Consider the following 27957-nt stretch of genomic DNA (forward strand, 5'->3'; position numbering starts at 1 on the left):
GTCAGACAAGGCTAAGCCTACTTTGGCAATATTAACGCGTCGCGTTTCTGGCTCGCGTTCCCGCGCGCTTAACTTTGAGTTTGTTTGAGTTTCGAACTTCGCGATTTCGAGCGACAAAATCGCAAAGTCGCAAGTCAGAGCCTGGAGATTTGCAGTCAGCCCAGCAATTGGCAGCGCACTCTTGTTACGGCTCGGCAGACATTTATTCTGTTTTGCCTTTTACGGCACCCTTACCTTTTATACCATCGCGTGAACTATCCCCCCTACAGCTGCCGTGAACGCGTGTGAAGATGGCGCTCTTCCCCCTCCGTCTTCAAATCAACTACGAGGAGGAGCAGAATGTGCTCAAAGAGTTTTTCAAGAACTTCAAATCCAGCCAGTCTGCCTCCGAGGCCTCTGCGACCGAAGCGATTTCGGGTCTCAACATTGACGAAGATGATATTGATGCGCTAGATGAAATGGACGAGGATGGCGAAGAGAATGGACGCACAACGAGGGAACGACGAGAACCGAAGCTCAAGTATATGGCGCTATTGCAAGAGGTTGCAGACCGAACAAAGAATCACATCGTCATAGAATTGGATGACTTGGATAAAGTACAATTACCCTATGGAAACAGTGTTTATACCCCTGGTTTGACACTCAAAGACTAATTGGTTTGCATTTGCCAGTTCCTGAAATCAGCACCCGAAGGGCCACATTCGGACCTTGCAGAACGAATTACAAATAATGCGAAGCGATACATTGATGTGATTTCCGAGGCGATTGATGAGATAATGCCCAAGGAGAGCGCAGAAGTAACGTTAGTACAAACGTTCTCATGAAGCTGGGGACACGATACTGATGTGGACCATGCTTCTAGATTTAAAAATGATGTAATTGATGTCATAGTTTCCCAGCGTGGACGACGAAATGATGCTATGAACATGGCCTTGGAAGCAGACCTGGATGTCGGCATGCAGCCATCAACATTTCCACCAGAGCTTACTAGGAGATACACTCTTAATATCAAGCCAATTACTACATCCGGATCAAGCAGCGACCCAAAAGCTAAAGCTTTTGCGGTCAGAGATGTCCGTGGAGCACAGCTCGGAAAACTAATCACAGTTCGGGGCATCACCACCAGAGTCTCTGACGTTAAACCCTCAGTTAAGATCAATGCATATACCTGTGATCGCTGTGGCTCTGAAGTATTCCAGCCGATCACCACAAAACAATTCCTTCCACTGACTGAATGTTTGTCGGACGAATGCAAAAAGAACAACAGCAAGGGCCAGCTTTTCCTCTCCACTCGTGCGTCAAAGTTTGTCCCATTCCAGGAGGCCAAGATTCAGGAGATGGCAGACCAGGTGCCTATTGGGCACATCCCCCGTACGTTGACAGTACACTTGATGGGTAGTCTGGTTAGACAGTTGAATCCAGGAGACAATGTTGATATTGCTGGAATTTTCCTTCCGACTCCATACACTGGTTTCCGCGCCATCAAGGCTGGCCTCCTCACCGACACCTATCTCGAAGCCCAGCATATCACCCAACACAAAAAGGCCTACGATCATCTTGTAATGGACCCGGTAACCCTGAGAAAGATTACCAGGCACGCAAGCTCGGGTAATATGTACGAGTATCTCTCGCGTTCGATAGCACCCGAGATATATGGACATCTTGATGTTAAGAAAGCCCTGCTACTCCTTCTGATTGGTGGAGTGACAAAGGAAATGGGAGACGGCATGCGGATTCGTGGTGATATTAACATCTGCCTGATGGGTGACCCTGGAGTTGCAAAATCTCAGCTTTTGAAGTATATCACCAAGGTAGCCCCGCGCGCCATCTATACAACTGGAAGAGGAAGCAGTGGAGTTGGTCTTACAGCGGCCGTGATGCGTGACCCCGTTACGGATGAAATGGTCCTTGAAGGCGGTGCCCTTGTCCTCGCAGACAACGGTATCTGCTGCATTGATGAATTTGATAAGATGGACGACGGAGACCGGACTGCTATTCATGAAGTTATGGAACAACAAACAATCTCGATATCCAAAGCTGGAATCTCAACTACCCTCAACGCTCGTACCTCCATCCTTGCAGCTGCTAATCCACTCTACGGCCGGTATAACCCGCGAATTTCACCGGTTGAGAACATCAACCTCCCCGCTGCTCTCCTCTCTCGTTTCGATATTCTCTTCCTCATGCTCGACACTCCCTCCCGTGATTCTGATGAAGAACTCGCCAGCCACGTTGCTTATGTACACATGCACAACAAGCACCCTGAGACCAATGCTGATGAAGTAGTTTTCACTCCTGCCGAAGTACGGCAGTACATTGCTAAAGCGCGAACATTCCGCCCTGTGGTACCAAAGAGTGTCTCAGAGTACATGGTGGGTGCATATGTCCGTATGCGCAAACAGCAAAAGCAAGAAGAAGGAAGCAAAAAACAATTCACTCATGTCACACCACGAACTTTGCTGGGTGTCCTCCGACTGTCTCAAGCCCTTGCACGCCTTAGATTCAGCGAGCGTGTGGTTACCGAGGATATTGACGAAGCCCTCCGACTGATCGAGGTTAGTAAATCTAGTTTACATCAGGATTCACAATCTGGTATGGACCACAGTCCTACAAGCAAGATCTACAACCTCATCTGCGCTATGAGAGAGAGTGGTGCGGCTGCTATCGGTGATGGAGACGAAGGAACTCTCAGCATGAAGAGGATCCGGGAACGAGTTGTCGCGAAAGGATTCACGGATGACCAACTCAGCCAGGCCATTGATGAATACGCAGAGCTTAGCGTAAGTGCAACATTCATCCTCCAGCTTTCGCTTGTACTGCCTTACTAATATGACTACTTCGCACAGGTCTGGCAAGTCAGTGGAAACGGCACTCGGCTTGTCTTTATTGAAGCCGGGGACGGCGATGCAATGGATTTGTAGGCTTTCATTTAAATTATAACGATTGCAAAACATATAGCGTATGGTTCGATTAATCTAGTCCTTTAATGAGCCCTTGCTTGCATCGCTCCCTTCCCCAAATACATCCTTGACTAAATTCCTTTCTTTCCGATGAAGCAATAAAAAATGGTCCTCTACAATGCAACGTCCAGGGATCATGGGCTTTCTCCGCCCAATACTCAGCGGGCAGCTACTTGCATTGCAAGCTAATATCGGTGTCTTACATGCATGGTATACTGGTTGTTTGTTTGCGAGTACCTCCGTATACGAGCTTTCCATGGAGCCGAACAAACCGTTGAGGCCGCCGGGTTGATCACAATCAAACATTCCAGCACACTTCTAGGTTGAATACCTAACTAGCGAGGGCTGAACATTATCTCTATTCATAGCACTATCCGAAACATAACAATAACAACACAGTCCACATAACATACGTGCCAATAGCAGTGCCAGGAACAGGGTTGGTTACCCCAGAATGCCGATGCACGCTAAGGCTGAATTAGTTCCGACTCTTCGCTTGCGATGACTTCATTATCCCAACTTTCTTTTCACCTCGCCTGGCAGTTAATACGCTCCAGCAAGCGAGATGTCTCAGCGCCATTAAGCTCTGCCATACGAAACACGGCGAATGAGGAGCAGGCGAGCTGGCAGGTTCGCCGCTAGCATTGGACAAACGAGAAAGGGCGTTTGGATGGTTCGGGTCGGCGACCATTCAGGTATCAGGTTATGACGGCCTAAAAAGAGGAAAACAAAGCTACAGCGTCGTATTATTCGAGCTCCCCAGCCATCAACAGCCAGCTAGACTGTGAGCTGCAGAGCTATACGGATTCACCGGGAGACTTGAGTCTCGCCTACGGAGTACGCAGAGTGCATACCATGCTGGAGGCAAAGCCGAGGCCATTGAACGTTTGCTGGCACCAATGACAAAGTGCTTTTGTCGATGGGAGGCTATGGATTCTCGTTCGCCCGGTAAACGGTAAAGATGTTCTATGCCCATGTGGAGCGCAAGGATGCTCTCTGGGATTCATTGTGCTCTGTGGACAAAACAAGATTTCGCATGTATCACAATCCTGGGAGAATTCGGGCCTAGACGGAGGAGAAGCCAGGTGATTTTCAGCCTCTTCGTCCACCCATGGTCAGGCCATCCATAGTATGATACGACAAGATGAATAATATGGCGTGGTCTTTGTTCAATATACCCATTGAACTTCCGTCTCCGTTTCGCAGATGATATCAGAATCAACATGATCTTCAGCAATCCGAACTCTGCCCCGAATGGTATGTAGGATACCAAGGCCGAGACATTGAGAGATCATTCGATTCTAATTGCAAGCTGCAAACCCTATCAACCATTCTTCTTCCAGGCCACAACTTGACGAGATATTCTTCGTGAACTTGGCTAATGCTATTTTTATAGCGTTGCTAATAATAGTTGCACCGAAGCATCAACGGGTAATTTGACCATTTACCGCTGTTTGCCCTCAGGCCTATGGAGGAGCAGCTCCTTTGCAGCTGCATCCTGAGCCGGCTCTTGCAATGTGAGATCATTTCCGTATCAGGAGCGAGTATGATTCACATCTGGACGGCTTCTTTTTTTCAAGGCTACTGAACGCGGACTATACGACCTACCTAGCCTCTTGATTGAAGAGGATTAGGCACCTTCGGGGGCACTGCCTCGCCATGAGGTCCGACAGCCACTCAAGGAGGTAAAGCCTATCGAGCTAGCCAGATATCTTCCACCCCTTCCTTAGGCTCCGCAAGGTAGCATTGTCACTATGGGGCAAAGATCCGTTGCTGAAGTGAGACAGCTCTCAGGTTATCTTCCTTGGATCTCTCATGGGCTGAAAAAAGTAGTGTCCATGGAAAGACATAAAAGGCAGCATTGAGCTCCCCAATCTCTGAGAAATATCATCCAGCACTCAAAGACAAACACATCGAAGCAACAGATTCAATAAAACCCTCAACCAGCCAAACGATTTATCAATAAATCAGTTTAAACAATCCATCAATATGCAGTTCAACCTTTTCACCACCGCCTCCATCCTGTTGGCCAGCACCTCTCTTTTGGCTGCAGCCCTCCCCCAAAGCCTTGCCAACCGCAACTCTCCTCCAGTTTGCGGTACTTGCAACCCAGTCTCTGGCAAGAACTTCTGTGACGTCACCACCTCTTGCATCAACACTGGATCTACCTTCCACTGCGCCTGCCGTGCTGGCTACAAGGCGAGCCCTCGCAACAACGACTTCAACAAGCAGTTCCGTCTGCCATTCAAGAACTACGAGTTCCTCGTTTTCGTGCCAGAGAACACCGCTTGCAACACCCTCTGCAACGACTGGACCCTGCCACCACCAGCCTTGTGCTCTGAGGTTCCTCTTTACAACCAGTGCAGAGTTTAAATTGCTACAATAGCAATACCGATGGTACTTGACGCGGAATGAATAAGGTCTGGAGAGAGGGTTTTAAGCCGAGCTACCGATTTAGATGGGAGGGGATGTAATTAGTGGGGGTAGTTGATTGGTTTGATGTGACTGGATAGTTGATGAGATATATTGTGGTTCTAGTTTACATTCCTTTAATGAGAGCGCTGCAATGCAAATATATTTGCCTATTACATAGCAGACAATCCCTATTATTGTAGTGCAATTTTTCCAGAGCCAAATATGAGTATCAGTGTCTGTATGGTGGCCAAAGAATTTGTATGGGCCCCTATATGCTTAGATCTCCAGAGTATAACATGAAATATAACCTATATCCAGCAAAGAGCAAGGTAAAATCTACCCAAACCTAGCGCCAATACAACAACCAATGCCATCAAAGCCCTGCCAATATTTCCAGAACATGCCCACGATGCCCGTGGCCTTGGTCTCGTTGCCGCTGGAACTTTACTGTCTCATCGCGGGGAGGGTGCGATTTGACCTAGTATAAGGAACTGCGGGCAGCCTCCGTCGGAAATTCGAAGGAGCTTCGGCTCGGACCAACCACAAGCGGAACAGCCGCAGAAGATACAGGCACTACCAACCGTCTGTGAATTACTTGGAAAAGCGTTCATGCAGTGGTTGCAAGTGACTAAGGTACAGATATTCATGTCTGCGAAGTGAGTGCGCCAGTGCTGATCCCACCACTTCGTGGGTTCATGGAAACGGCTCTCTGCCATGCCGAGTGCTCGTTTGCATTCACGGATCCGTGAAAGGCACACCTTCTCCAAGTCACATAATTCCTCGTCCCAAGAACTTGGCAAACCTGCGTTTTGACAAGTGGAGATGATCGGCTTGAATTTGCTCTTCAGACTTGGTAGGCAGCCCTTGACGTAGCTTTCCACGGTTAGAGTGCTGCTGTTTGTTCGCTCACGCATCGCCCTTTTGTCATGGTTGAGGGAGCGGAACAAGGGGGTCGAGTGTGGGCCTTTGTCTATTGGTGGATGAAATGGGCATTGTACATTTTTACCCAATTTTGAGAAGAATTTGCAGCAATCACATTTTTGGATTTTCCCTACAGCTTTTCTGACATTCCGTCTACTCCTCATCCGGCAGAGGAATTTGCTGTTGTGTCCAAAATAGGGGAGAAGAGGGGAGTCATATAGCAAGCGTAGGGTCCTGATACGCGCGAAAGGACAGGCGATGGGATGATAACCTTTCATGGGTATAGACTCGTGGAAAGTTTTACATGTCAGCCAGAGCATTGTACGCTCAACAACAGGTAGGTGATCAGCGATCAAAAGGATGACATCCAGCGGAAGTGTGGTTAGTGAATATACCTTCGGCTGATAGGCCTTTTTGGATATGCTGAGTTTACCAAGGTCCGGTAGAATACACTGCAAGAGGCTCTGTTCTGAAGTACTAGGCACTGCTGAACTTTCCGATGAGGATTGCTGCATTGCGATTGCGGAAATACCTTTAACAGGGGCAATTTAAGAGATGGTAAGGACGAAGCAACCGTAGGCGGTGAAGTGATAATATTGCAAGGAAGAATATAAAAATAAAAAAACAGGTGATTCGTGGATGTCGGCGGGCCTGGCTACGAGAAAGAAGTATTGGGGAAAAAATAAACAACTGCTGGAGTCAATAACTCGTGATTGTAGAAAGGACGGAAGTGCATGAGGAAATGAAAGGAAGAAGGGGATTAGGAATTTAAGGGAGCTTCTTAAATAGGTGGAAATTATACCAATGACGACAGCGCTACCACACTATTCCAAAACATGTGGCCACAACTACTGGTGGTGGCGTCCAGATTCTTATATAAGTACCATGATATTGGTATCTGAACCATGGGAGCCAACAGTGTGATCCTTGGTTCGGATACATCCGCGATGCAACGTCATAGTGTGAACAGAGTCAATTGAACGGTCAATCGTTACAAACTGGCTGATTCTGGAGGTATATCAGATAAGGATGTGGCTTTAGCATAGGCCAGAGGCGTCAAACTCCATGGCTGACTTCGACCCATTAAAAGCAGACTGCGTGTCTTGCTGAATGCTGTTTTTGAGCAAGCTTTGTATAGGAACTTATCTGGTATCTCCGGTAATATATTAGGATATAATTCAAGAAAACGACCAACTGTAATATTTTATATATATTCAAGCTCAATGCTGTTGATACTGGACTTTTCATCTTTGATGTTTGTTGATTGTTCACATTGATTGGATGACGTCAAAATAGAAATGCGGATAATCGTTGACCCACCAGCTTAAAGTGCTTAGTCATCGGTTAAGCTTATTCATCTTTTTCTTGTCTATTTTTATTTTTCTCCTGTCCCCTGAAGGTCAAGTCAAGTCACAGCCATGTACTCCGGAGACCATCGCATGACTGAGCTCTTAGGTACTGCACTTCTTGCTCAGCCTATCCTGGCAGTGCTCAGCCGCGCTGCAGCCGTTAAGATGGCATGTATACGGAGTACCTGCTGTGTTGTCTACAATTATTATCTCTAATCATTCCTCCGGTACGTACCCCTGTACCCTCCCTTTGAACCCCCGCGTCGCAGCCATGCCTTACTCGTGAAATGCAGTGCGACCAAGGAGGAAGGGTGAACTGTCATGTATATCCACAGTCTGGAAGCCAGTGTAACCTAATCCGCGGGGGGTGCAGAGGCTGGCCTCGAACCGCATAGGATTCCGGCTGCCGAGGCTATTAAAATCACAATATTGGAGGGCTTTCTCCCAGGGATGTCGGCCAATTTCAACAATACCTTGGGCGCCTGTTCGATTTACTGGTCAATTCCGAATAATCAGATAACCCCTCTGGTTCTCGTTTCTTTTCGTCGTCTCTGAAATGAGCAATGAGGAGGCGGTCAGGGCGTTGACTGTCACAACGGGAGATCCTTGTAGGTTCATAGTTGCTTTTTGCATTTCGTGTTCCACAGTCATAGTTACCTCAAAATTTTCTCCTCTTAATGCTTTGATAGACGCCGTCTCTCCGGCATCCTGCACATTGCTCGAGCAAGAACTCGACTCCGTTGTGGCCGTAGACGATTTGGTATAATGGCCGTGAATTGCAAGAAGCCCTGGGGCTATCAGTGGCGGTCCTCCAAGAGCTTTATCATTTTTATCATAGTCCTGGCCTTATTTGCTGGTATGTGCAGAGATTATCATTCGCTAGTGCTCTTTATCTTGAGTGTTTCTGACGTAGTCTGCTTTTATCTCTAGACACATTTCTGTATGGATTCATCGTCCCTATTCTGAGCTACATGCTCGAAGTCCGTCTAAATATCGACCCATCGCGAACACAAGACCTCTCCTCGTCGCTCCTCTCCATCCACGGTTTCGTGGCTTTGGTCTCAGCGCCCATCGTCGCCCATTTTGCAGACAAGACGCCAAATAGAAAAATACCACTGTTGATAGCGCTGGCAGCATGCGCCATCGGAACGGTACTAGTTGCCTGTACCCCTTCCCGTAAGTTCAATTATCAAAGAGACATATGCCATAAGAGTAGGTTGCTGATGTAGGTTCATAGTTTGGGGGCTCTTTGCCGGTAGAATGCTACAAGGAGCCGCCGGCTGTGCCACATGGATTGTGGGATTCGCTACGCTAGTGGATAATGTTGGAACTGACAAGATAGGGCAGACCATGGGTCTCTCGATGTCCTTTGTCATGGCCGGCGTTGTCCTTGGGCCGGTGGTTGCTGGATCCCTGTTGCAACTCATAGGATACTGGGCTACTTGGTCGGTTCCTCTGCTTATTATATGCTTCGATATCATCGCCCGTCTACTCATGATTGAGGGAAAGAAGCAATCAGAAGAGCGTCATGATCAATCACTGAATCAACCAGCCGACACCCCGGCTGATGAACAGACCTCCCTGCTTCAGCCAAGCGAAAGCAGCCGGCAATCATCCAGTGTAGATGAACCGGCCAAGGCAGATGTTGAGAAACCGGCATCTTCCCGTGGTTTCTACCTTACGACACTGAGCGATATCCGTGTAGTGGTAGGCCTTGCAAGCGTGCTTACCATGTCTTCCATAATATGTGCATTTGACGCGACCCTGCCGCTCCATCTAAGAAAGATATTCAATTGGGGCAGTTTGCCCGTCGGAATGACGTTCCTTGCCCTGCAGATACCCGTTATGCTCCTCGGTGCTGCGTCTGGATGGCTTCGTGACCGGGTAGGACTCAAATATCCCACTGCAATAGGCTGGGCCCTTCAAGCTCCACTAATATGGCTTATGGGTGTCCCGGGAGATAGTCATTTCCCGTGGGCCGGCGCCGATAATAATGGACAGGCCATCTTTGTGTCTGCCATTGTGGGAGTTGGAACTGCTTCCACCCTGATTCGTGGTGCTGGCGTTCTCCAGATGACTAGTATGTTGACAAAATGCTCTGTTTTGCTGCTGTTTATTATTGTCATGTACTAATGAGTCTCTATCTCCAGTGGTTGTGACTGAGCTGCAGACCAAAAATCCAAAGATATTTGGAGAGCATGGAGGTAACTCTCGAATCTCCTCCATGACAGAAGTAGCTTTCAGCCTTGGAATGGTCATTGGACCTGCTGTCTCGGGTGCGTTGACTGAGTTGATAGGATACTACTATATGAGTTTTGTCTTTTGTGAGTACACTTCCATTACCCCTTATTAATCTTTATACTAATACGTCAGTAGGCGCACTATCCGTGATTCTCGCATTTTCCACTTTCCTCGTATTTGATGACAAGCGTCCTGCTGAGCGTCCGGAGGATGTCTAGACATGCTGTTTTTCTGTATGTTTTAATGAATTAATATGCCGTCTTGCGCAGCGTCAACATGGAATAGGGCATTACATAGACGTTGCCTTTTGAGTATAGTCCAACTGTACTCATGGATTTGATGCATTAATGATACCCAGGCTACAGCACTGCTGCGATAGCTACGAGACCTGGCTCCATTTCCAATTAGAAGATGTTGGCTATATCATGATGTTTGCATCGAAGAAAAAACTGCCACATTTGTTCTTATTGTGGTTGAGAAGACTTACATCATTAATCAACAGAACACGGCGGGGCATACTAGGCTCTGAGGCTGTATCGCGGATGTCATAATGCTGACCGGAATACCAAGGAGCAAGGAAGAAGACAACTGTGGGAAGATGATGAACAGAAGAGAACAGATGCAAGAGCAGCTTCAGACTTATAAGCTTATTATCGGGCTTAGATTAGACTAAATATATAAATGCTATAGGTTTTAAAGGACTAGTGATGTATAGTTGAATAATATAAAATGGGAATAGTCAGTTAAATTTCTAATATCTAATCAAAATATATTATAAAAGCAATATATAGAATAAACATCACGTAGCCAAAGTGGAAAGGTTGTTGAGGGCAAGAGGGATGCGCACCTCTTAGTCCTGCTCAGTAACGGAGGGTAGAGCGGATGCTCCCACGGCCAGTATAGTAGTAGCAGCAGCCCCTGTAGTAGCCTGCGTGGTTATAACCCACCGTGCCACACCACTGCGCTTATTTTTAAAGGATTATTTGCCCTAGGGCTTTAGAAAAAAAACAACCACATCTTACATCCTCATCAACCTCCGAATGCATAGGTTTTAAGACTTTTAAATCAGTACATTCTGTCTGTACTGCAGTGAATAATTGGCTCCTAAGACCTTAGATACACAAGGTCTTGCTAGAGAGCCCTCATTCCTTTGTTTCTTGCTCCGCGAACCCTTACCACCAGTTGGCCATTCCAGATCTTTGGCGTATTCCTTCTGTAGTTGACGGCCTCCCACGCCGTCCAGATCTTAAGATGTTTGTTTGTATGGCGAGCATAGCTTCGTCTCCAAGTATCTGACTCAAATAGGTCCAGGCAGTTGGAGTCTTGTAGCTCCTGTAACCTCCCATAAATCTGAATAGCAGTAGGCAGCCATCTCTGGCCGAACGTGCTCAGGGCCAATTCCACCAGTTGCTCAACGATCCTTGGATAGTTGCGTTGGCCGCACGGTTCTTCAGCTAGGCCCAAGTCAAAAGTCAGTAGATTGTAGTCAGCGATGGAATAAGTCTTCAGTCCTGCCTCAGCAGGCTCTCGGTCGTCAGCCTCGCTAGAGGTGTTTGGACTGGATGTTGAGTAGTTAGCCAATAACCAACTAGAGCGTCTGACACAGATCCGAGTCCGGAAAGCTGTCATTATAGTGGTTTGGTGCTGGCATCATATCTCAGCTGTTCAGCATGTGCGGAAGGCGCGGAGATAGCTTTTGCTGTGTCGGAGGGATGTCTTGACCAATGATGGCGCCGGTATTGAATGGGATTCTGGATGTCATTGTGCGGCGGATAATGCGCGGCAGCAGGGAAATGCATAGGGGACGGAGGCGTATCTGTTAGCAAGTCCGCTAGGCGAAGTTGGCTCAGGGATAAGGTCTCTGTGTGCCGCTGATTATTGTCTGGAAGATTTCGAGGCAGCATAACTTTTCTGGTAGTGACAACATAGACTTAGAAATGACTTTCTCTTTGCAGAGCTCTGTTGGCAGGTCAATGTTTGTCGAATAATATTGGATATCAATCCCAGTCTCTTCCAAATGCTGTGCTTTCGCAACATTGTTTGTTAACAATATCTGATTGACCTGCTTTGGTACGGTCAATTCCTGGCAGTATTTCGGTGCAGTCAGCGCTTTTTCTGAGGGACCACTTCTTCCCTAGGATTGAGTGGGCTCGACTCAGGCTGTCTTTCAAGAAGTTTAAACTATTTGTTCCCGAAGTTACTGCGTTAGGCGTGAGACACCAGGTCGGCGGCCACTTGTCTGTCCTACCCGAGAGAGTATCCAAATTATATAACTGGCCCACTCCCACATCCAGGACCTCGTTACTCCCAGGGCAGAGAGAAAAATAGCGATTCAAGAGCCGCAAGGTAGTCCATCTTTCGCTCGGCTTCTGGTCAATTTGCAGCTACCTAGGTTATGATGATATGCCTGCGTGCCGAGCCTGACGCAGCTGGTCCTGCTGGAGTGAATTAAATAGCGAAATAATCAAATAGGTAGACTCCCAATAAATGGTATGGCCTCATCGCACCAGCTTTTGGTTAGTTATAACTATTTGTGAAAGAGACGCCCACCCCAGAGGTAAGGGGGAAGAAACAGCAGAAGATAGACCTTCTGTTCAGTAGCCATATAATTCTCTTGGGCTAGACGGAGCCACAGGCCTCACTTGAGGATGGGTAGTTGTTCTGTATACCACTAGGGTTGATGTGAGACGTTTTCATGCCTTATTTTATGGTTGGTAATAGGCAGAGGAGATAAGCCTCTTAATTGCTAGGCGTGCTCGGGGGATTCCGGGTCATAAGCACTGGTATAGATAGTACTGGCTTAGGACATATTTAGTCCTCCTAGGCACCCTTATATTGCGGATGGTTCTTTGGTATTGGGTTCTTTCCACCATAGGCTGTAAGGAGGCATGTGGCTTGTGACGCGACGTCCGGTGCTGCTGACATGCGTGACAGTGCTGCAGATACCGACGTAAAAGTTTGGAACACTGGTAGATGCTAAGATGCAGTAGGCGAGGACGACATTTATCGTATCCTTGGTGTGAGTTGTTGTCGTGGACAATGTGAATCAGACCAAGAATCTCCATGCATCAAAACTCGCGATTTGTTGTTGATGGTCGCTTGTAGTATCGATGTCTTTAGTCAAAGCGAGAGTGCGTTTCCTGGACGTCTCGTCTAGTTTAAAACTCCTCTAGTAGGGTAGTATATATTGCTTTCATGGCCTCCATTAAGCCATGGGAGTTAAGGAGTAAATAACTTATCCTCGTTGGGTAATTCAAGTAACCAAAAGGTGGTCCATGGCGCTAGATGTATATTCACAGCATCAGTCTCAGTTATATCGCCTGCCGTAATCGGTTGCCCGAGGGCCGCCGGGCTCAAAAGCTGCGGTGGCCCCTCCTCTCTTCTTCTTAGTGATTCAGTGGTGAATCTCTCAACCTCGCTTCGGATTTCGTGTTTGTCACTGGCCGGCGCCGGCTAACGTAGCCCAACAAATCGCCGCATTTGTTCGCAAGCAGAGTTGCAGAGAGAATCCAGATCGAGGTATATCTCATCTTTCTGCATAGTTGATGATATTTCGACTTGATGTTCTTCAGAAAGTGTCCTTCATCAGCAATCACTCTCTGAAAAATCCCCTGGTAAAGCTTAGTCTCTACATAAAATCATCAGGCTAGCATTAGTTATTGGCACACTCGCACATTTGATGTGCAGATCAAACACAGCTATAACTGGGGTGTGTTGAGACTTACCCTCGTACGTTCTAGCGTACCAAGTTGCATATGTAGTAACTACGACTATATTTGCGGTCTTGATGTTGTTGTAACTCAGGGACAATGGCCGCCAACTCCTCCATTGAAACCACCATGAACAATCGACGGGTGAAGCCACAATGATGTCCAAAAGTTTGGCGGTGTAATTTTCAGCAAATTCGTTCACATATTCCACCCTACTATTATGTTCGATCCTCGACGGTATTCCAATTGACGCCACATACTCATCAAAGGATGTGAACGTAGTGACGGCGGGTAAGTTGATCGGGGGATGTTCTTCTCGAGGACGAAACTGTTGCTTCCGGCCTGCACAAAGAGTCTCTGTCTTCGTTTCTATCTTCTGGAAACCATGCAAGAAGAGGATTGTTCGAAAGTTGGGTTTTACCCCCGTTTCTTGTTTGAAACACCCCCACGGCTAACCGAGCAGGAGTAGGAGCGGAAGCACTGCCTTGGAAGACGCGCCTACCCAGTTACTAGAGTAGCTTTTATAACAACTTTGACGGGGCCAATAAATTGGATATCACACCAGAAAGCTCACCGTTTCTTCAACACTTTCCTTATAGTGAGCTGCCGGGCCAGGCTCAGTTTCCAGTTTAGAAAATATCCCCCCTAGCTGACCTACACTTCGGACACACTCAACATGTTATTTCCGCGTTGGCATATGGCGGCGTGGAGCATATTCCAAATGGCCTCTGGCCAGCCACTTTCGTCTTCAAAAGATGGTTAAGCTGTATTTGCTCTTCTGTAAGCTGCCAAAAGAGCAAGCCTGAGAGGCATTGCCTGGATCCTGCTGGTCGTCTTTGGGGACTGGTTTGGATTGGACTCGTGCGCGGGCATACCATGTTCCGTAGGCTGTGAGAACGACCGTACGCGCCGTCTCAATGTCTTCCGAGTTTGCTTTCAGAGAGGTCATTAAGACCCCAAATTCTTCCGCATCAATGGTATGCGCTGCTTTAGTGGGATCTCTGGTCGTTTTACGTGATCTGTGATAGATCAACACCTTGAGTTCTGAAAAGAATCTTCTTGCTTCGTCTAACCACACGGACAGCACACTAGCACCCACTACCACAAGGGTAGGGGTGTACTTGCCGACACTGGTCAAGAGGAAGGTGACACGTCTTTTGGGTCAGCCCTCGGTGTCATTATCGACAGTAGTAACCACGACGCACTTTTCGAAGGGGCCATTTCCAACAGTGCCGCCAAAAAGAGGAACAAGTCCTTCCCCTTATAGTGAGAAACTGGAGACACCCTATCCCAATAATATGGGGCCAATTTAGCCTTGATAACCCTAGAATAGCCCCCAATTCGAGCCGCATCAGATCGGGCAGCATGGAATGGAGCTATAACCTTATCGCAGATAGCTCTTCTTGAGATGCAACTTCGGCTGTGTTTCCTTGACAGTATCCTCTAAAGTGAGGTTTATCGAATATCATGTCCTGCGTAGAGGAGGTCTTTATCCTGACACACGGCAGCTGTGTTTCAACCTCTTTTTATCCACAGGAGGAGGTTAGCAGTCGTGGCTATGGATGGCAGCAACCGCCGAGCTAAGTTGAGCGTAGAGTGGACTCACGCCATGAACGTCTTCCCGGTTTTCCAGATTCTCGACATTAGCTGATATCGTTTCACTAACCACCAAATGCGATCCATCTAGCAACTATCTGTCCATTGCTCCCGCCTGTAGCGGGGAAATTCCGTGCAGCCATGTAGGTGTCCAACATTACACGGGAGATTCGGGCGGCAAAAAGGAAAGAAACAAAACCACCGAGTGAAACCTCCGTTAGGTGGTAAATATAGCGGGTATTCTGGGTAGAGGTAATCCTCTTGGGGGACTGCATTGTAGGGACACACCGTAAAGTGGTCAATGCCAACGTGGTAGAAACGCTACCAAATTATAATGGACCGTTCCCATTTGTGGGATATGGGTATCGCTTGCTGAGTGTGGACTTTCTGGTTGAATAGCATACTAGACACTATCTATAGCAGATGAAATAACCGCAAACGTAATCTTCTGGACACCAAGAAAACACGGCAAGGGCGTGAGTCCAAAATAATGCCACAAATTGGTATAAATGTCAAAGTAAATGTCAACCTAAATGTGTCAAAATATAGCCCCAACATGCTGACCACTGGTGTGGATTCTCTCTTCGGCCCACTGGGTTTATTCTTCAAACAGTTCCGCTACCCTAGACCGGTTAATAATATCCCACTAAGAGTTTGGAAGGCTAGGTAACATACCCTCATGTACAAAGTCTAAGACACTATAACCACCTGCCTCTATTTTAGATTCAATCTTAAGTCCATAGACATAGAATGCGTTCTCTAAGTTTGTGGATGGTGTCTCGGCAAACGGACCCCATATAAGATCAGCCCTCGCAACTTCAACTTAAAGGTCAAACCTTTTAAGAGCACTATCGATATCAAAAGCCACTCAATCGCGCGTACGGATAGCCAATACTCTTAATAAGATAGACGCTTTAATCACTATTGTATTAATGGTAACCTCCTCCTAATATTCTTTCTTTAGAAGCATCACTGCTTTCCAGTTTATCTCAAAAGAAACTAGTTGATGAATAATGGCGTATTGTATCTGGCTCTATTCATAAATTAGTTGGTTTGGAGTATCAGGGGGGAAGCTTTTCATGCGAGTACTTACTCCATGAGCATTCACATGCTGCAGTTTTGTACTTGCAGTTCGCACATGAATTTTCAATTGAAGCGTCGTTCAGTCGTTTTGATAAGATGCCGAATTCAGTTGAGGGAGCAACGAGCAAGGGAGTGTGTTTGCAAGAAACGAGATGTGAGTGAACTGTCTTGAATCTCAATATATCAGAAAAGATTTTCGTCCACGCCGAGTCGTAGCTGGATCTTCCCATTCCTTATGTCTAGTACTTGTATTCCGCATAACATGGTCATGTGTATGGTTGTGCCACAATAGCTTCGGTCCACGAAAGCTTCGATCCAGTATACCTGAAGAATGGTAGCAACGATTACTCTGTATCATCTTTAGGAGTAAGTAAAACCGACGAGGGTATATGCTGTGGGAACTGGGACAATGTTCTATGCCTCAGTCTCAAATAAATGTTGGGCCATGTCTGTGATGCAACCCAGGCCATCCGCCAGACGATCAAAGTCGGAGTCAATGCGTCCATCGCATTTACATCACTTGAATGGAAAGGATGGGGAATGCGAGCCCTTCGATGTAGTTAAAGGTGAAACATTATGAAATTCGAAGGAGAGCTCATTGCCATTTCGTCTCATAGTCGCAGTGGCTGATGAATCGTAAAATGGTTTATCGTCCAGTGCTGAATTAGGGCTTCGAAAAGCTGTCTCATGACGGAAGGGGTATCTCTCTGTAGCTATGAATTGAATGGAAGGCCTTGACATACTCATCATGCGACAATATGTCACGAGAACCAGTACGACGAGTAGAAACTCGGACATCACCCTCTTTACTACCGAGTGTAGTAACTGGAATGTCCTTAATATTGGGCGACAGGTGAAGGGCAGAGAAAACGTGGGACTTGCTGCATGGGCTGCAAGTGCTACCGCTATCGTTACTTCATCTTGAGTATGGCTGCAGGGCGAGTGTCCTGTGGATATCGTCGCTCTCGACCCATTCTGACTTGAAGATGGGAGAGAGGTATCCAAGGATGTCCGAGGCTCTGTTTATGAACGGTATGGCCGTCAGGAGCCAGATGTGGCGGTGCCTCATCCTTAACTATAGGCGATGATGCATGCGGGGCCCGAGGGAAGTCTCTGTGGCAGTTCCAGGCTCCCTCAACCGACTGCGTTTTGAGGTGTTATCTGTGCCAGTTTGGTTATCAGCGTTAGTGCTATTGCTTATGTTCTGTGGTCGCTTTCTATCTGCTAACAATAGTAAACTGTAGCGCCTGTAAGGGAATTGGTAAGGCTTCGGATTGTCCGTAGAATAGCTGATCGCCAACTGTGATAATTAAGGATACGTGAATCATTATGGTAGACTGCTAGTGTTGAAGTATCCAGATTCGGCTGTTCCGAGCTGTTTATATGGTTATAGTCTTCCACCACCCATTCTCGCCACTTGTTCCAGCCTTATTCTTTTGGAAGAAAATCTGTAGTAATGTTTGCCGTAATACCTGGGCTGTTATATTTTCCATATTGGGTTGGAAGGTCGGCTACGAGAGTGGCCGTTACTTCATGCCCATCACTATCTTGAGCGACAAGCGTCCACTCGTCATACATCGTGATCTAGCGATCAACTTGTACGGCCTGCTTGGGTATAGCCCGGAAATATAGCAGGTGCAGCTCTTACCAGTGCCACGTTGGACCAGGTATTCAGAATTGTAAGGGAGTGACACAAGATGCTGTCGATGACACAGGAGACTCAACACAGTTCCTTGCTAATGTGAACGTGGAGGACTAATTGCTGGTTGAAAAACCGTCGTGGCTCGGCCATATCAGTTTCTTACAAATTCTCATTTCCTTGGGATGTGGAAGCGGTTATATTAACGATTGCCGGCCAGATATATCCTTCCCAGCACTGCCTCTAGCCACCAGTGGGCGTCCATGGCTAGTTTTTCTATGCTTTCTGATAACCCGATCTCTATTACTAGAGATAGCTATCTATCTCCTTTGGGTATGAAACTGCCGTCTGGTTCTTTGGTCGATTTTTTATTTATACTATTTGGGCTTTCTATCCTTGTCGCACCACGGTAGGTGTAGATCTTCCCCATTTGATCGATACCATCCTAGATATATTTTACGAGCCCCATGCTCAATATTTCGTATGGTAGACGTACCATAGTTTCAGCGACTGCAAGGCTTTCGTTAAGATTGATAGAGAAGCGCGGGGGTTTGTCACCGTAGAATTCGTCGACGTCGGCAATAAAAGTAGAACTCTCGCGGGTATAACTTCGAGCATACCGGGGGTAGTTATGTATCGACGACTCGAGGGTATCTGTGATCCTTTGAGTGATAAATGCCTTTGTAATAGGGAGATTTTTCATTAGCATCTCTCAAATGTGTGAGCCAAAAGAGTGAGCCCACACCAGTGGCCAGCATGTTGAAGCTATGTTTGGATGGTGGTGCTGTTCTCCATGTTCTTTCCGCGATCTCAATCAAAGTACGTCTCGCAATAATGATATCTTTCTCTCTTTGGGTCTCCTTTGAGTGTTTTCTGCCCATATCCGTTTTCTGGTTTTATTGAAAGTTCAGGTCGGTAGAGGGTTGGTACTTTGTGGCGATCAGTATACTACCACCAGCGTCTGTACCGCACCAAGGATGTCACTCTTGAGTAAGTCCCCTAATCTTTGCAGGAGTTCAAGCTTTCGGCTTGAAAGGAACTCTGCGCTTGGTCCCGAGTCGCGCATTGTCTCGGCCACTTTGAAGAGATAAATGCTGCGACTATGAGCGTTGTGTGTGGCGATAATCGTGAGAAGGTAGTGACGGAAAGAAATGGAACAGAAGAGAGAGTAAGGGGGGCGACTTGCGAGGTGCAAAAAGGAAAGTCACAGTGCAACCAAAACACAGGAAGTCGAGCTACACCCAAGATCGAGCTGCTGAAGATTTTCCTTTATCTTACAGTAGATCTGGTCCGCCGACCGATTTGCGCCACATCAATAATAAGGGCAACCGGTGGAAATGGGCAGGGGTAATTTCCTGATTGCTGTGTATAGGTTCACCTCCGGAGGTGAATTCGTCCTGGAATACGCGATCACAGAGTATATTTCATCGGCTTGTACCCTCGGACCATTCCATTTGCATATTTTCCTTTCGATGTGAGTGTCGAGGGTTTGTCGCTTCTCTTAATAGTTGATCAGAGGCCGGCTGGAGAAAATCGTTCTTCACGTTAGTTACGGCAGTCTTTATCCACTAGCCGCTTTCGAGTGTTTAAGATGCTCTCGACCTTCTTTGTCTGTGCCTTCCCAGGGGTGAGGCCTGTGTTAACAAAGGCATCAATTCGGTTCAGTAGATGTCAAAGGAAGCAACATTCTCAGCACAAGGCTGTTTCAGGTGGTGGTGACAAGTCTGTCAATTTCATTGAGTAATAGTAGCAATCGAATGAGTTTGTATATTTCTTGTTCAAAGTCCTGACCCAAGCGTTGAACACGGCCCATCGCCGAGACGCCCGCGGTCATGAGCCTGCCATTCGTGCGGGCTTGCTCTTTTGACTTGGATGGTATATTTGACATAATTTTGTCGAGCAAATTGAATGTTTTCAGAATGATGTCGCACCTCAATTGATCTAGTCGGAGCCTGGACGTACAACAGGTAGTATGTGGGGTCCTGTCGCATGAGTTGTTGGCCCAGTGATTGATACATGCTCCTACACCAGCCGTAGCTGGGCTTTCCATTGACGAGACGTTGATGCCACAGATACATATCGAACTCCTTGAAAACATTAAAGATGGCGGCGACATCAGCGCTAAGGAGCATAATTCGGGTGAAGCAGCAATCACATATATCCATCGTTGCGTTTTATACAACGCAGATATCGTCGTATGCAAAATACACGGCCGGATGTTATACTGTCATTTTTCAGCCGGGAGAATAACGAAACCTGAGCCTGCCCGCCTGCACCACTTTGTTGAAGATACGAACTAACATATGGCTGTAGCTGGTGGGGATCTCCAACTAAAACATACTTACTGGCTTGGTAACCTGTAAGTATATTTAACGTTGCCGACTCTCGAGCATTGACAGCTTCATCAAGAACATGATGCTCGTCCAAGCCGGGTCGTCATTTGTGGTGGCTGAATCAAGTTTTCAACAGTTCATGAGACCTGGGGTACTGGAAGTATCATCTCCCTTCCGGTCCGCCTGTTATCTCCTGGTATTTGCGGCTTTTATTGACTGTGTCTCCGTCTCTATGGCCTATCAACCTGGTCACAGAAAGGCAGGCACTGGAACCATTGCTTTCCCTTAGCTAAAGCCAGAGGCAGGGGCTAGATACTAGTACCCTGCATAGCTGTTGACAAGCTCTAAAGGCCCACGAACGTAACGGGAAGATGTGTGCCACATCAATCACAGGAGATGGGCCATCACACATCTAGCCCTCTCGGTATTGTTATTGCTTCGGCAAGAAAGGTTGAGATAGATGGGGGAGGTAATGTAGAATGATATCCGCTTTTAGGTAACAATCCTGTTGCCGTGGAGTAACGAATAGAGTGATCCAGCTGCAGCGTTAGGCACCAGCCAGTGGAGGCCATTTACTGGTCATTACCGCAGATATCAGGCTGAGGCTTAGGTCAAGTAAGAGAGGGAAAGGGTTTATGGTCATCTCCTTGATTATCGATGCTTCAAGCCAACAGTGAGCATCATTGATAAGCCACCTTTTTTAGTATGATACTATGATATGAAAGCGGAGGAAGCCATCGACAAACCAAAAGGTAACCCGTCTCTCTCTTTGGCATCTAGGGTTTGACCGTGCTGTTTATTCGTGTGTATTGTTGTGGTTTGTGGAGAGATCTGCTGTGGTAGTCGCCGGTTGATAGGTGCAGGGCCTGCATTGACGATATAGTTGCTGCATCTCAGACGCTAGAAGAACACGAACAACACCCGTATGAAGTACTCTCTACTCTTGAGGGGTACGGCGTGTCGTTGCAACCATCCAAATCTGAAGAGTGGTCAGTGGAAGCATAAACCGACGAGTTGGCTGTTGGTTGTAGGTGAGGCAAACAAGAGGTCCAATCTGAGTCGTGACCCGCCTGGGCAAAGTGATAAGGTAGCATTATCTCGACCGTTTGGTTCGTCGGCCTGTGGGTCCCTGGCCGTTGAGTAGAAGGTCAGGATCCACCAAACGCCTCCGAGGGGTAACGATGGGAGCTGGGGGAGCGGCGGCAGCAGGGGTAGAACCGTTACCACTGCGAGTAATCTGACCACCGGACCGGGGAGTTAGGGAGAAGAGAGTAGGGATCGTAGCATGTGTATCATTAATGCTAGTGGCGACTGTATGATCTCTCGTAGTGATGCTGTATTTGGACAATCCTTCATATAACCAGCAATAAGAGATTGTCTCGATAGAACTTTAGTAGAATATCCAATAACCCCAATCCCTGGTGGGTTATTCTTTCTGGCATTCTGGGCGGAATAAGGTACCCAAGAAGCGTGGAACGGACCGTAGGGTATACGCTGGTATCTTCATTCTAGCTGTAGATTCCTCGAGCTGAGAAGCTGAGGTTGGTTGCTTCAACTTCAATTCGCACAGGCCAAGTAAGTGGATGGGGACAAAGGCCTCCATTATAGACCCAGAAGAATTCCAGGTTGTATACGCATTTTAGGGCTGGCGATTGCCGTCTGCAATAGTAGACATAAGCGATCAATTCAACCAGGAGCACAGTAGCATATTCATGTGCAGACAAAACACGGCTGTACTTGGACTTGGGGGGTTGAGACTTACCCTCGTATGTTCTTGTGTACCACGTGGCGTAGACAGTCACTACCACGGTTCGCCCGGTCTTGAACTCCTCTTTTTCCATCACTAAAGACCTCTCGACCACGTCTGCGGTTGACTTGGATCCGTGGATCTCTGGGGTATACAGGGTATATTTGGGGTATACATGTGTGCGCCGGAAGGGATGCATTTACTTATCTCTCCATTGGTTTTCTCACACATCGTGTTCAGGTACTCGGCAACGGAATTGGTTTTTGGTGTTGAGTAGTACCTTTGCCTCCTGTATCCAAACTGAAATCACTGGCACATGGACCACAACAAGCGTAGAATGGAAAGGGGGACCCTTCTGGGCTTGAATATAGATGAGAGATAGGGCCTACAATGTCTTTCCCAGACCGCATCCGTCATTAAGGATTCCGCTTTTGACATGGCCATCCTCTTGTGATTGCCATCTGGAATAGCAGGTATTGTCCTTAGACTAGTGATCAACAAAAGCTAAGGCAGGGAGACCCATCACTACACCTGTTATAGCCTGAGAGTGGTGATTTGTGTGAGAAGCATAAGATCTCTTCCAGGTATCCGATTCGAACAAGTGAATGCAATTGTAATCCATGAGCTCATCCAATCTCTTGTAGATCCGGCTCAAAGTAAGGGAGCGGGAAAACTGTCAAAACGGCTGAGCCAAAAAGAGTGAGCCCACACTAGTGGCCAGCATGTTGAAGCTGTATATTTGACAGGAATTCTCCCATGGCACCTGAAGCGCAGTCGGATAATTCTGCGGGACCGAATCAGCCGTCAAATCGGTATAACTCGTCTCTCTGCTACCAACAGACTATTTCCACAAGGATGGAATCATGGAAATTGTAGAGGCAAAGCACTCAAGGGCGGCTAGATAGATAGCCCATAGTCCGCTAGTTATGTCGATAACGGTGATTCTGGAAGGCTGGGGATAGTAGGCTCCCCTGTCACTCTCGTGGCGCCGTTTTTGTGAACCACCTCAATTGATTGCACTACTGACACGTTTGCCTAATGAGAACGGGTTCAGCCCTTTCTTGTCTTCTGATAACTCACTAGATGAATCAGCTTTTTGGGCAGTATCGTAGGAAGCTATAAGAAAGCTGCATCTTCTTCCCGAACACAGGGAAATTATCATCTTCTTTGCTGCAGATTGACGACGCTAGGTCCAAAGTTCTGGGCATAGCAAAGTGCGATCCACCACTGGGGTGATTATTATAACTAGTGGAGGTGCGAGAAGGGGTCGGCTCAGGCAGTGTGTTCGTGTTCATCTGAGCCGCCATTTGGTGCATTATAGATTCCATCCGAGTACTTTGGGGTTAGCAGCCTCAAAACTGAGATACCAATTGGCATCTGCAGTTCCCCTAATGTTGAATTGCGCTTCGTAAAGGGTGAATACTGGTTGCCCGGCAGCGGGCCCAATATTATCAGAGATAGAAGTCTTGACAGAAGACGCAGTGAGATTATTGATGGTAGTTATGCGCCTATCGAAGACATCAACCATGCATGGCTCACTCCATGGACGGCCGCCTGTTCATAGGCCTTCATTGTCCCCATAGTGACTTCAGGCTCTGCGTCAGTGTGAGTGCTTGCTGCCATGGCTGTAAGGCTATGATACATACTTCGGCACCAATCGTAATTAGGTTTCTCATTGACAAGGCGCTGGTTGACCTTCGACATATCTTGTTGCTGCACACACGCCTCTTGATATCCATCCCGACTTATCGAGGACCAAAAATACCCATTCTCGGGTACCTCGGACAACCTCTTCCATGTTGTACCGGCAGAGCAGAGACACCTATCTCAGCGGCGCTCGTTCTCAGTATGGCCTTCAGCTGCTCTACTGTTGGAAAGGCAAGCCTTCAGCTCTCTCAGTCCAGTGCTGCAGTAGAACTACTGGAAGCTTAAGGCAAGAAGCGCCATACCCGTTGGAAGTAGTTATAGGACGGCCCAGTTCATGTAGACGCAGTCTATACTGCCCCAGCTTCGGCTGTATAATGTGGTCAAGAGATTGCAAGGACAGAAGTAACACCCGCGAGTAGTCCACACATGCGGCCAGATTGCCCTAGAAAACAGCTGCTATTCTCCTACGGAGCAATGGAACGACGTAATAGAGAACTGAAGGCTGAGAAACGCAAGGAGGGAATAAAGGTTGTGTCGCTGTTCGGGACAGAACCTGACACATCATCATGCATCTTGCGGGCAATAATGCAACAGCATCCAGTATTGGACTCGCAGTGATATTTTGTTGGACCACAAGGGACAAAAAGGCCTGATGCCCCAAACCCGCTTAACTCCAATCTCATGTTGGGTGTTTCGATGCCCAAGTTTGCACAGCAAAATGCACTTGGCCAAAAAGTGTGCAAGGCATGGGGAACAATGGCGATTATAAAGGCCGCGCTGGATGTATTTTCTTCGACGTCCTTTGGAGAGGATGCAGTCCTGGTCTGTTCCGAGGACCTCCACAGAGCAGTGGCCCTCGTCTCCTACTTTAAAAACAGATATAAACCAGATGGGGAACGTCAGGCATCAGTTGCAGCGGCGCCAGTGACATACAGAGATGATGACAACAAAAAGGCGGATGATTCTAAAAATACGCTGACCCAGAGTAACAAGGAGGAAGAAGCATTCACTGTAGGTATTCTTGGGTAATGTGTGCGACTCTAACTAAAGTAGAATATCACAACATATTCCAAATTTTCTCCAAAGCTGGCCGCCGTCTCTGAATATTGGAAAGAAATTCTGGTCGCAGTTTCATAGTGCAGCGGAGTCATCTAGGGCTGGGTCGAGGACTGTTGCACAGTTTTTGGACGCACGTACAAGCATAGCTGCTTCAATATATGTTGTTGCAAGAAGAAGCATTTGATCGCACTTCATATTCCGTCGACAGGCTTCCATAGGCATTTGGAAATCTCCACGACATAGGGTCTTTGCAAATGTTTCCCTTCAATGTCTCTGGATCCGCTCGCGGAGATAGGTCTCTTTGACGAGAGAGAGATAGGATATCCAAGGAGAAGTCTCTACCTGCTGCCTGATGCCTGCGGGCTCATTCTTGAGTTGACGGGTAGTATTCATCGAGACTCGAGCACCACGAAGCCCCAAATAAATATGGGCGTGTAACATATTGTAGGATAAAATACTGGTAACTCAAACATTGGAGGCTCCTATGAGCATAATAGAGTATCAAATATGCCATTCAACAAGAAGAGCGAGCGCAGAACATGAACTTGGCGACTGATTTCAGCATTTTTAGATTCTCCCGGTTTGTTCCTGGAGCCAAATTTGACCCCGGTCTGACTTCTAATGAACCGGGCGGATGGCTCGTAAGAGACAGGCGAGTTTGAATCTTCCGATCAACTGCTCCTCTAACTGTTGGGGGCTTTGTGCATCTCTTGAAGAAACTATAAACCATTGCTGGGCTCTTTTTTGTGGAATTGTGTAGCTGGTAGCCAGCTACGTCTGCCGTTTGGTGGTATAACCGTTATCTCCAAGTATGTATATAGTTAATCCAGGACAGAAACCGCTTAGTAGTTAGGCCAGTGTCAAGATGTGCCAACCATTGCGAGGTATTGTTGCTGTCCATCGCATTCAGGAAAAACAAGCATTGGATCATCTCAGTGGACCTCAGTCCTGCACAGCCTCGGTGTCCTCAAACCCGCAGGCTTCCATCCATAACTGCGGTTATTTCCGCAAGTCATCTGCTGGAGGCCGGACACATATTGTCTAAGACACCATGTAGTGTCATGAAGTTGTCGTTTCCAATACCAATAGGCGTAACCCTAGAATGAACTATATATTGACTTAGAGAGTGCCAAGCCATGGTAGGTTTCTTTCCAACAAGCAGACGAGGATGGCATTTGTTGACGTAAAAACATTTATGGTGCGTGAAACACACGATAGACTGGGATCATTCCAGACCCCCAGTGCAAAGATGCTTGATAAGACGTTCTCTCTCTATACCAAATGAGGGCATCGTTCGGGATCTGAATGTGAAAACTAGATCCTGAAGAGAGAACCGGATTGGGGAAAGTATGGAAGGAGAATGAGGTTGGGGCAGCATTGTAGAGTGAACAGCTGCAGGGTCCATCAGTTCGTGTTGAGCTGGAGGAAGGCTCACGATCAGTGTCTGCGTAAACTGAATTTCAGGCTCTGCGGTAGATTGATTGGCGTCGCCAAAGGTGTCTGATATGGGCTTTGGCTTTAGGGGGGATTCTAGTAGTGGTGTAAGGATGATAAGAGCCCAGTGTATGTATATAGTACGCAGGGTCTTGTCTCATCAGCTGCTGTTCCAGAGAGTGGTGCATGTTGCGGTACCACCCATGTTATACACGACGCGCCATGACTCGACGATGATCTTGGTGGACTCAACGAGGGAGGCTTACGTTGCCTGGTACAATCTCTCTATAGAAACGAGTTGCCCATATTTCTGTGCCTTCAGCGACTTTCCCTGGAATACAACACATGTATTTAGAGAACTTGTCCGTGACAGTCATAATAGCGTTGAGTCTGTGAGACTTGGGTAAATGAACGATAAAGTCAATGGTTAAGGCATAGAATGGATATGGGGATGAAACTGGTTGGAGTTGTCCGTGAGGCTTGCAAAGATGTAGGCAAGGCAAAAATCAAGCCATTCAATCTTGAGGCAGATCGGAAGTGCACGAATCCTGGCCACTTCAAATGTTTCTCGTCCGAAAAACGCTGGGGCATTGAATCTCTGTAGACCATAGCAATCTTGCCATCTAGCGCTACTGGATACTGGATAGGTAGACGCCTGGGGCGCCTCTGTCTCCTCTGCGAGCCTGACAGTGCCCACACCTGCCGTCATAAGTATCTGGCTCGTCGCCTTTGGGGTTGCCATTGCCCATTGTCAACCTGCAGGCCGCCATCGGCGTTAAGGGAAATGACGCAAATACTAGAGCGTTAGGAGTATGTTGTTTGTGATGATAATAGCAGTGGACCTTGACGCCCGTAGAGCTCCCATTTTTAGGCTTTTAAGGGAGATCCTGAAATCGACGCCGATAAGATCGAGCGATGCTTTATCAGATATCCCATCAAACCGCGGGTTATGGTAGTTATCGCTACCAACAAGAAGAATATGTTGTTTTAGTTCTTCTGATCTTTCAGGCCTCACATCCGACAATCATTCATACGATGTTATCCTTCAGGCCGGCCCCCTGTTACTTCTTGGTGCGTAATGCAGGATATATTTGTTCTCGTTGCGCTAGATTGCTCATAAATAGGCGATCCAAGGAATCCAGAGCTGATAGGGTTATCGAGGACCGGCAAAGACCATAACGTTGACCTTCAAATGATTAAGACTCATTCATGTCGGAATATCCACTAGGACGTTTCTGGTTCCAAAAATATCCCACGCAGAGATAGATAGGGTGCTCGTCAATCCAAGTTGTGATAAGGATGCCATTTAAAATGTTAAAATGTATGCGTCGTCCGTCCAAAGTGTGAATTTAGGTTGGCCATTGGGTGTAGTCAGTCCTCCCTGAACATGGGTGTCTGCCACATGGTCTGCAATTCTGGATAAACGGGATTATCAAAACGACTCCCCGGGTAACAAATAGTGCAAAGGATAAGGCAATCGGGAGGTTCCACGCGATAATTATGGATATCCCGTATGGTTCTGTCAAGCAGGAAGTTCGTCGTGGTTAGGGGGCTAGCCAGTATCACGACATATGTTCGACACCAAAATTCCACTCCCTCGTGATAACTAAGTAGTTAACTATCGACAGGATAATTTTGCAATTTTAGTCTGGCGCAAAACATTCCTTGGTGCTGCTTTCGATGAAGGCCCTCCTCGTGGATGTAGATCGTTGCTAAGGCGGAGAAGGGAACAGAGCCACTATCTTGTATGGCATTGCTGTTTGATAGAAGTGGTGGGCATTATTTCATCCGAGATATAGAATGGTCGCGAAATGATATGTGGC

General features: G+C 47.3%; 14 protein-coding genes across 14 annotated transcripts; 6 read left to right on the forward strand and 8 right to left on the reverse strand.

The window, feature by feature from the left end:
• Positions 1–290: 290 nt before the first annotated feature.
• MGYG_05353 (DNA replication licensing factor mcm7) lies at positions 291–2921 on the forward strand (the record flags this gene model as incomplete). Its single annotated transcript, XM_003172719.1, has 4 exons — positions 291–596; positions 672–802; positions 863–2780; positions 2847–2921. The coding sequence occupies 4 exons, from the start codon at positions 291–293 to the stop codon at positions 2919–2921; spliced, it is 2430 nt and encodes an 809-aa protein (XP_003172767.1).
• A 2028-nt stretch (positions 2922–4949) lies between these two features.
• On the forward strand, positions 4950–5333 carry MGYG_05354 (phase specific protein; the record flags this gene model as incomplete). Its single annotated transcript, XM_003172720.1, has 1 exon — positions 4950–5333. One exon carries the CDS (start codon positions 4950–4952, stop codon positions 5331–5333), a length of 384 nt encoding a protein of 127 aa, XP_003172768.1.
• Positions 5334–5827: 494 nt separating this feature from the next.
• Positions 5828–6811, reverse strand: MGYG_05355 (hypothetical protein; the record flags this gene model as incomplete). Its single annotated transcript, XM_003172721.1, has 1 exon — positions 5828–6811. The coding sequence occupies one exon, from the start codon at positions 6809–6811 to the stop codon at positions 5828–5830; it is 984 nt and encodes a 327-aa protein (XP_003172769.1).
• Positions 6812–8410: 1599 nt separating this feature from the next.
• On the forward strand, positions 8411–10104 carry MGYG_05356 (hypothetical protein; the record flags this gene model as incomplete). The annotated part of the gene is made up of 5 exons (XM_003172722.1): positions 8411–8501; positions 8576–8821; positions 8883–9725; positions 9796–9969; positions 10022–10104. 5 exons carry the CDS (start codon positions 8411–8413, stop codon positions 10102–10104), a joined length of 1437 nt encoding a protein of 478 aa, XP_003172770.1.
• Positions 10105–11017: 913 nt separating this feature from the next.
• MGYG_05357 (hypothetical protein) lies at positions 11018–11515 on the reverse strand (the record flags this gene model as incomplete). The annotated part of the gene is made up of 2 exons (XM_003172723.1): positions 11018–11340; positions 11476–11515. The coding sequence occupies 2 exons, from the start codon at positions 11513–11515 to the stop codon at positions 11018–11020; spliced, it is 363 nt and encodes a 120-aa protein (XP_003172771.1).
• Positions 11516–14513: 2998 nt separating this feature from the next.
• On the forward strand, positions 14514–14863 carry MGYG_05358 (hypothetical protein; the record flags this gene model as incomplete). Its single annotated transcript, XM_003172724.1, has 2 exons — positions 14514–14573; positions 14681–14863. The coding sequence occupies 2 exons, from the start codon at positions 14514–14516 to the stop codon at positions 14861–14863; spliced, it is 243 nt and encodes an 80-aa protein (XP_003172772.1).
• A 3496-nt stretch (positions 14864–18359) lies between these two features.
• MGYG_05359 (hypothetical protein) lies at positions 18360–18980 on the reverse strand (the record flags this gene model as incomplete). Its single annotated transcript, XM_003172725.1, has 3 exons — positions 18360–18593; positions 18658–18804; positions 18882–18980. The coding sequence occupies 3 exons, from the start codon at positions 18978–18980 to the stop codon at positions 18360–18362; spliced, it is 480 nt and encodes a 159-aa protein (XP_003172773.1).
• A 712-nt stretch (positions 18981–19692) lies between these two features.
• MGYG_05360 (hypothetical protein) lies at positions 19693–20079 on the reverse strand (the record flags this gene model as incomplete). The annotated part of the gene is made up of 1 exon (XM_003172726.1): positions 19693–20079. The coding sequence occupies one exon, from the start codon at positions 20077–20079 to the stop codon at positions 19693–19695; it is 387 nt and encodes a 128-aa protein (XP_003172774.1).
• Positions 20018–20536, forward strand: MGYG_09081 (hypothetical protein; the record flags this gene model as incomplete). The annotated part of the gene is made up of 3 exons (XM_003172727.1): positions 20018–20132; positions 20228–20273; positions 20314–20536. The coding sequence occupies 3 exons, from the start codon at positions 20018–20020 to the stop codon at positions 20534–20536; spliced, it is 384 nt and encodes a 127-aa protein (XP_003172775.1).
• An 804-nt stretch (positions 20537–21340) lies between these two features.
• Positions 21341–21850, reverse strand: MGYG_05361 (hypothetical protein; the record flags this gene model as incomplete). Its single annotated transcript, XM_003172728.1, has 2 exons — positions 21341–21597; positions 21709–21850. 2 exons carry the CDS (start codon positions 21848–21850, stop codon positions 21341–21343), a joined length of 399 nt encoding a protein of 132 aa, XP_003172776.1.
• A 36-nt stretch (positions 21851–21886) lies between these two features.
• Positions 21887–22193, reverse strand: MGYG_05362 (hypothetical protein; the record flags this gene model as incomplete). Its single annotated transcript, XM_003172729.1, has 2 exons — positions 21887–21906; positions 22010–22193. The coding sequence occupies 2 exons, from the start codon at positions 22191–22193 to the stop codon at positions 21887–21889; spliced, it is 204 nt and encodes a 67-aa protein (XP_003172777.1).
• A 1116-nt stretch (positions 22194–23309) lies between these two features.
• Positions 23310–23617, reverse strand: MGYG_05363 (hypothetical protein; the record flags this gene model as incomplete). The annotated part of the gene is made up of 2 exons (XM_003172730.1): positions 23310–23459; positions 23534–23617. 2 exons carry the CDS (start codon positions 23615–23617, stop codon positions 23310–23312), a joined length of 234 nt encoding a protein of 77 aa, XP_003172778.1.
• Positions 23618–24397: 780 nt separating this feature from the next.
• MGYG_05364 (hypothetical protein) lies at positions 24398–24778 on the forward strand (the record flags this gene model as incomplete). Its single annotated transcript, XM_003172731.1, has 2 exons — positions 24398–24652; positions 24695–24778. The coding sequence occupies 2 exons, from the start codon at positions 24398–24400 to the stop codon at positions 24776–24778; spliced, it is 339 nt and encodes a 112-aa protein (XP_003172779.1).
• Positions 24779–26561: 1783 nt separating this feature from the next.
• MGYG_05365 (hypothetical protein) lies at positions 26562–26876 on the reverse strand (the record flags this gene model as incomplete). The annotated part of the gene is made up of 1 exon (XM_003172732.1): positions 26562–26876. The coding sequence occupies one exon, from the start codon at positions 26874–26876 to the stop codon at positions 26562–26564; it is 315 nt and encodes a 104-aa protein (XP_003172780.1).
• Between the last annotated feature and the right edge of the window lie 1081 nt (positions 26877–27957).

Source organism: Nannizzia gypsea, genomic scaffold, assembly GCF_000150975.2.
Source record: "Nannizzia gypsea CBS 118893 supercont1.4 genomic scaffold, whole genome shotgun sequence".
In the NCBI taxonomy this organism is placed as follows: domain Eukaryota; kingdom Fungi; phylum Ascomycota; class Eurotiomycetes; order Onygenales; family Arthrodermataceae; genus Nannizzia; species Nannizzia gypsea.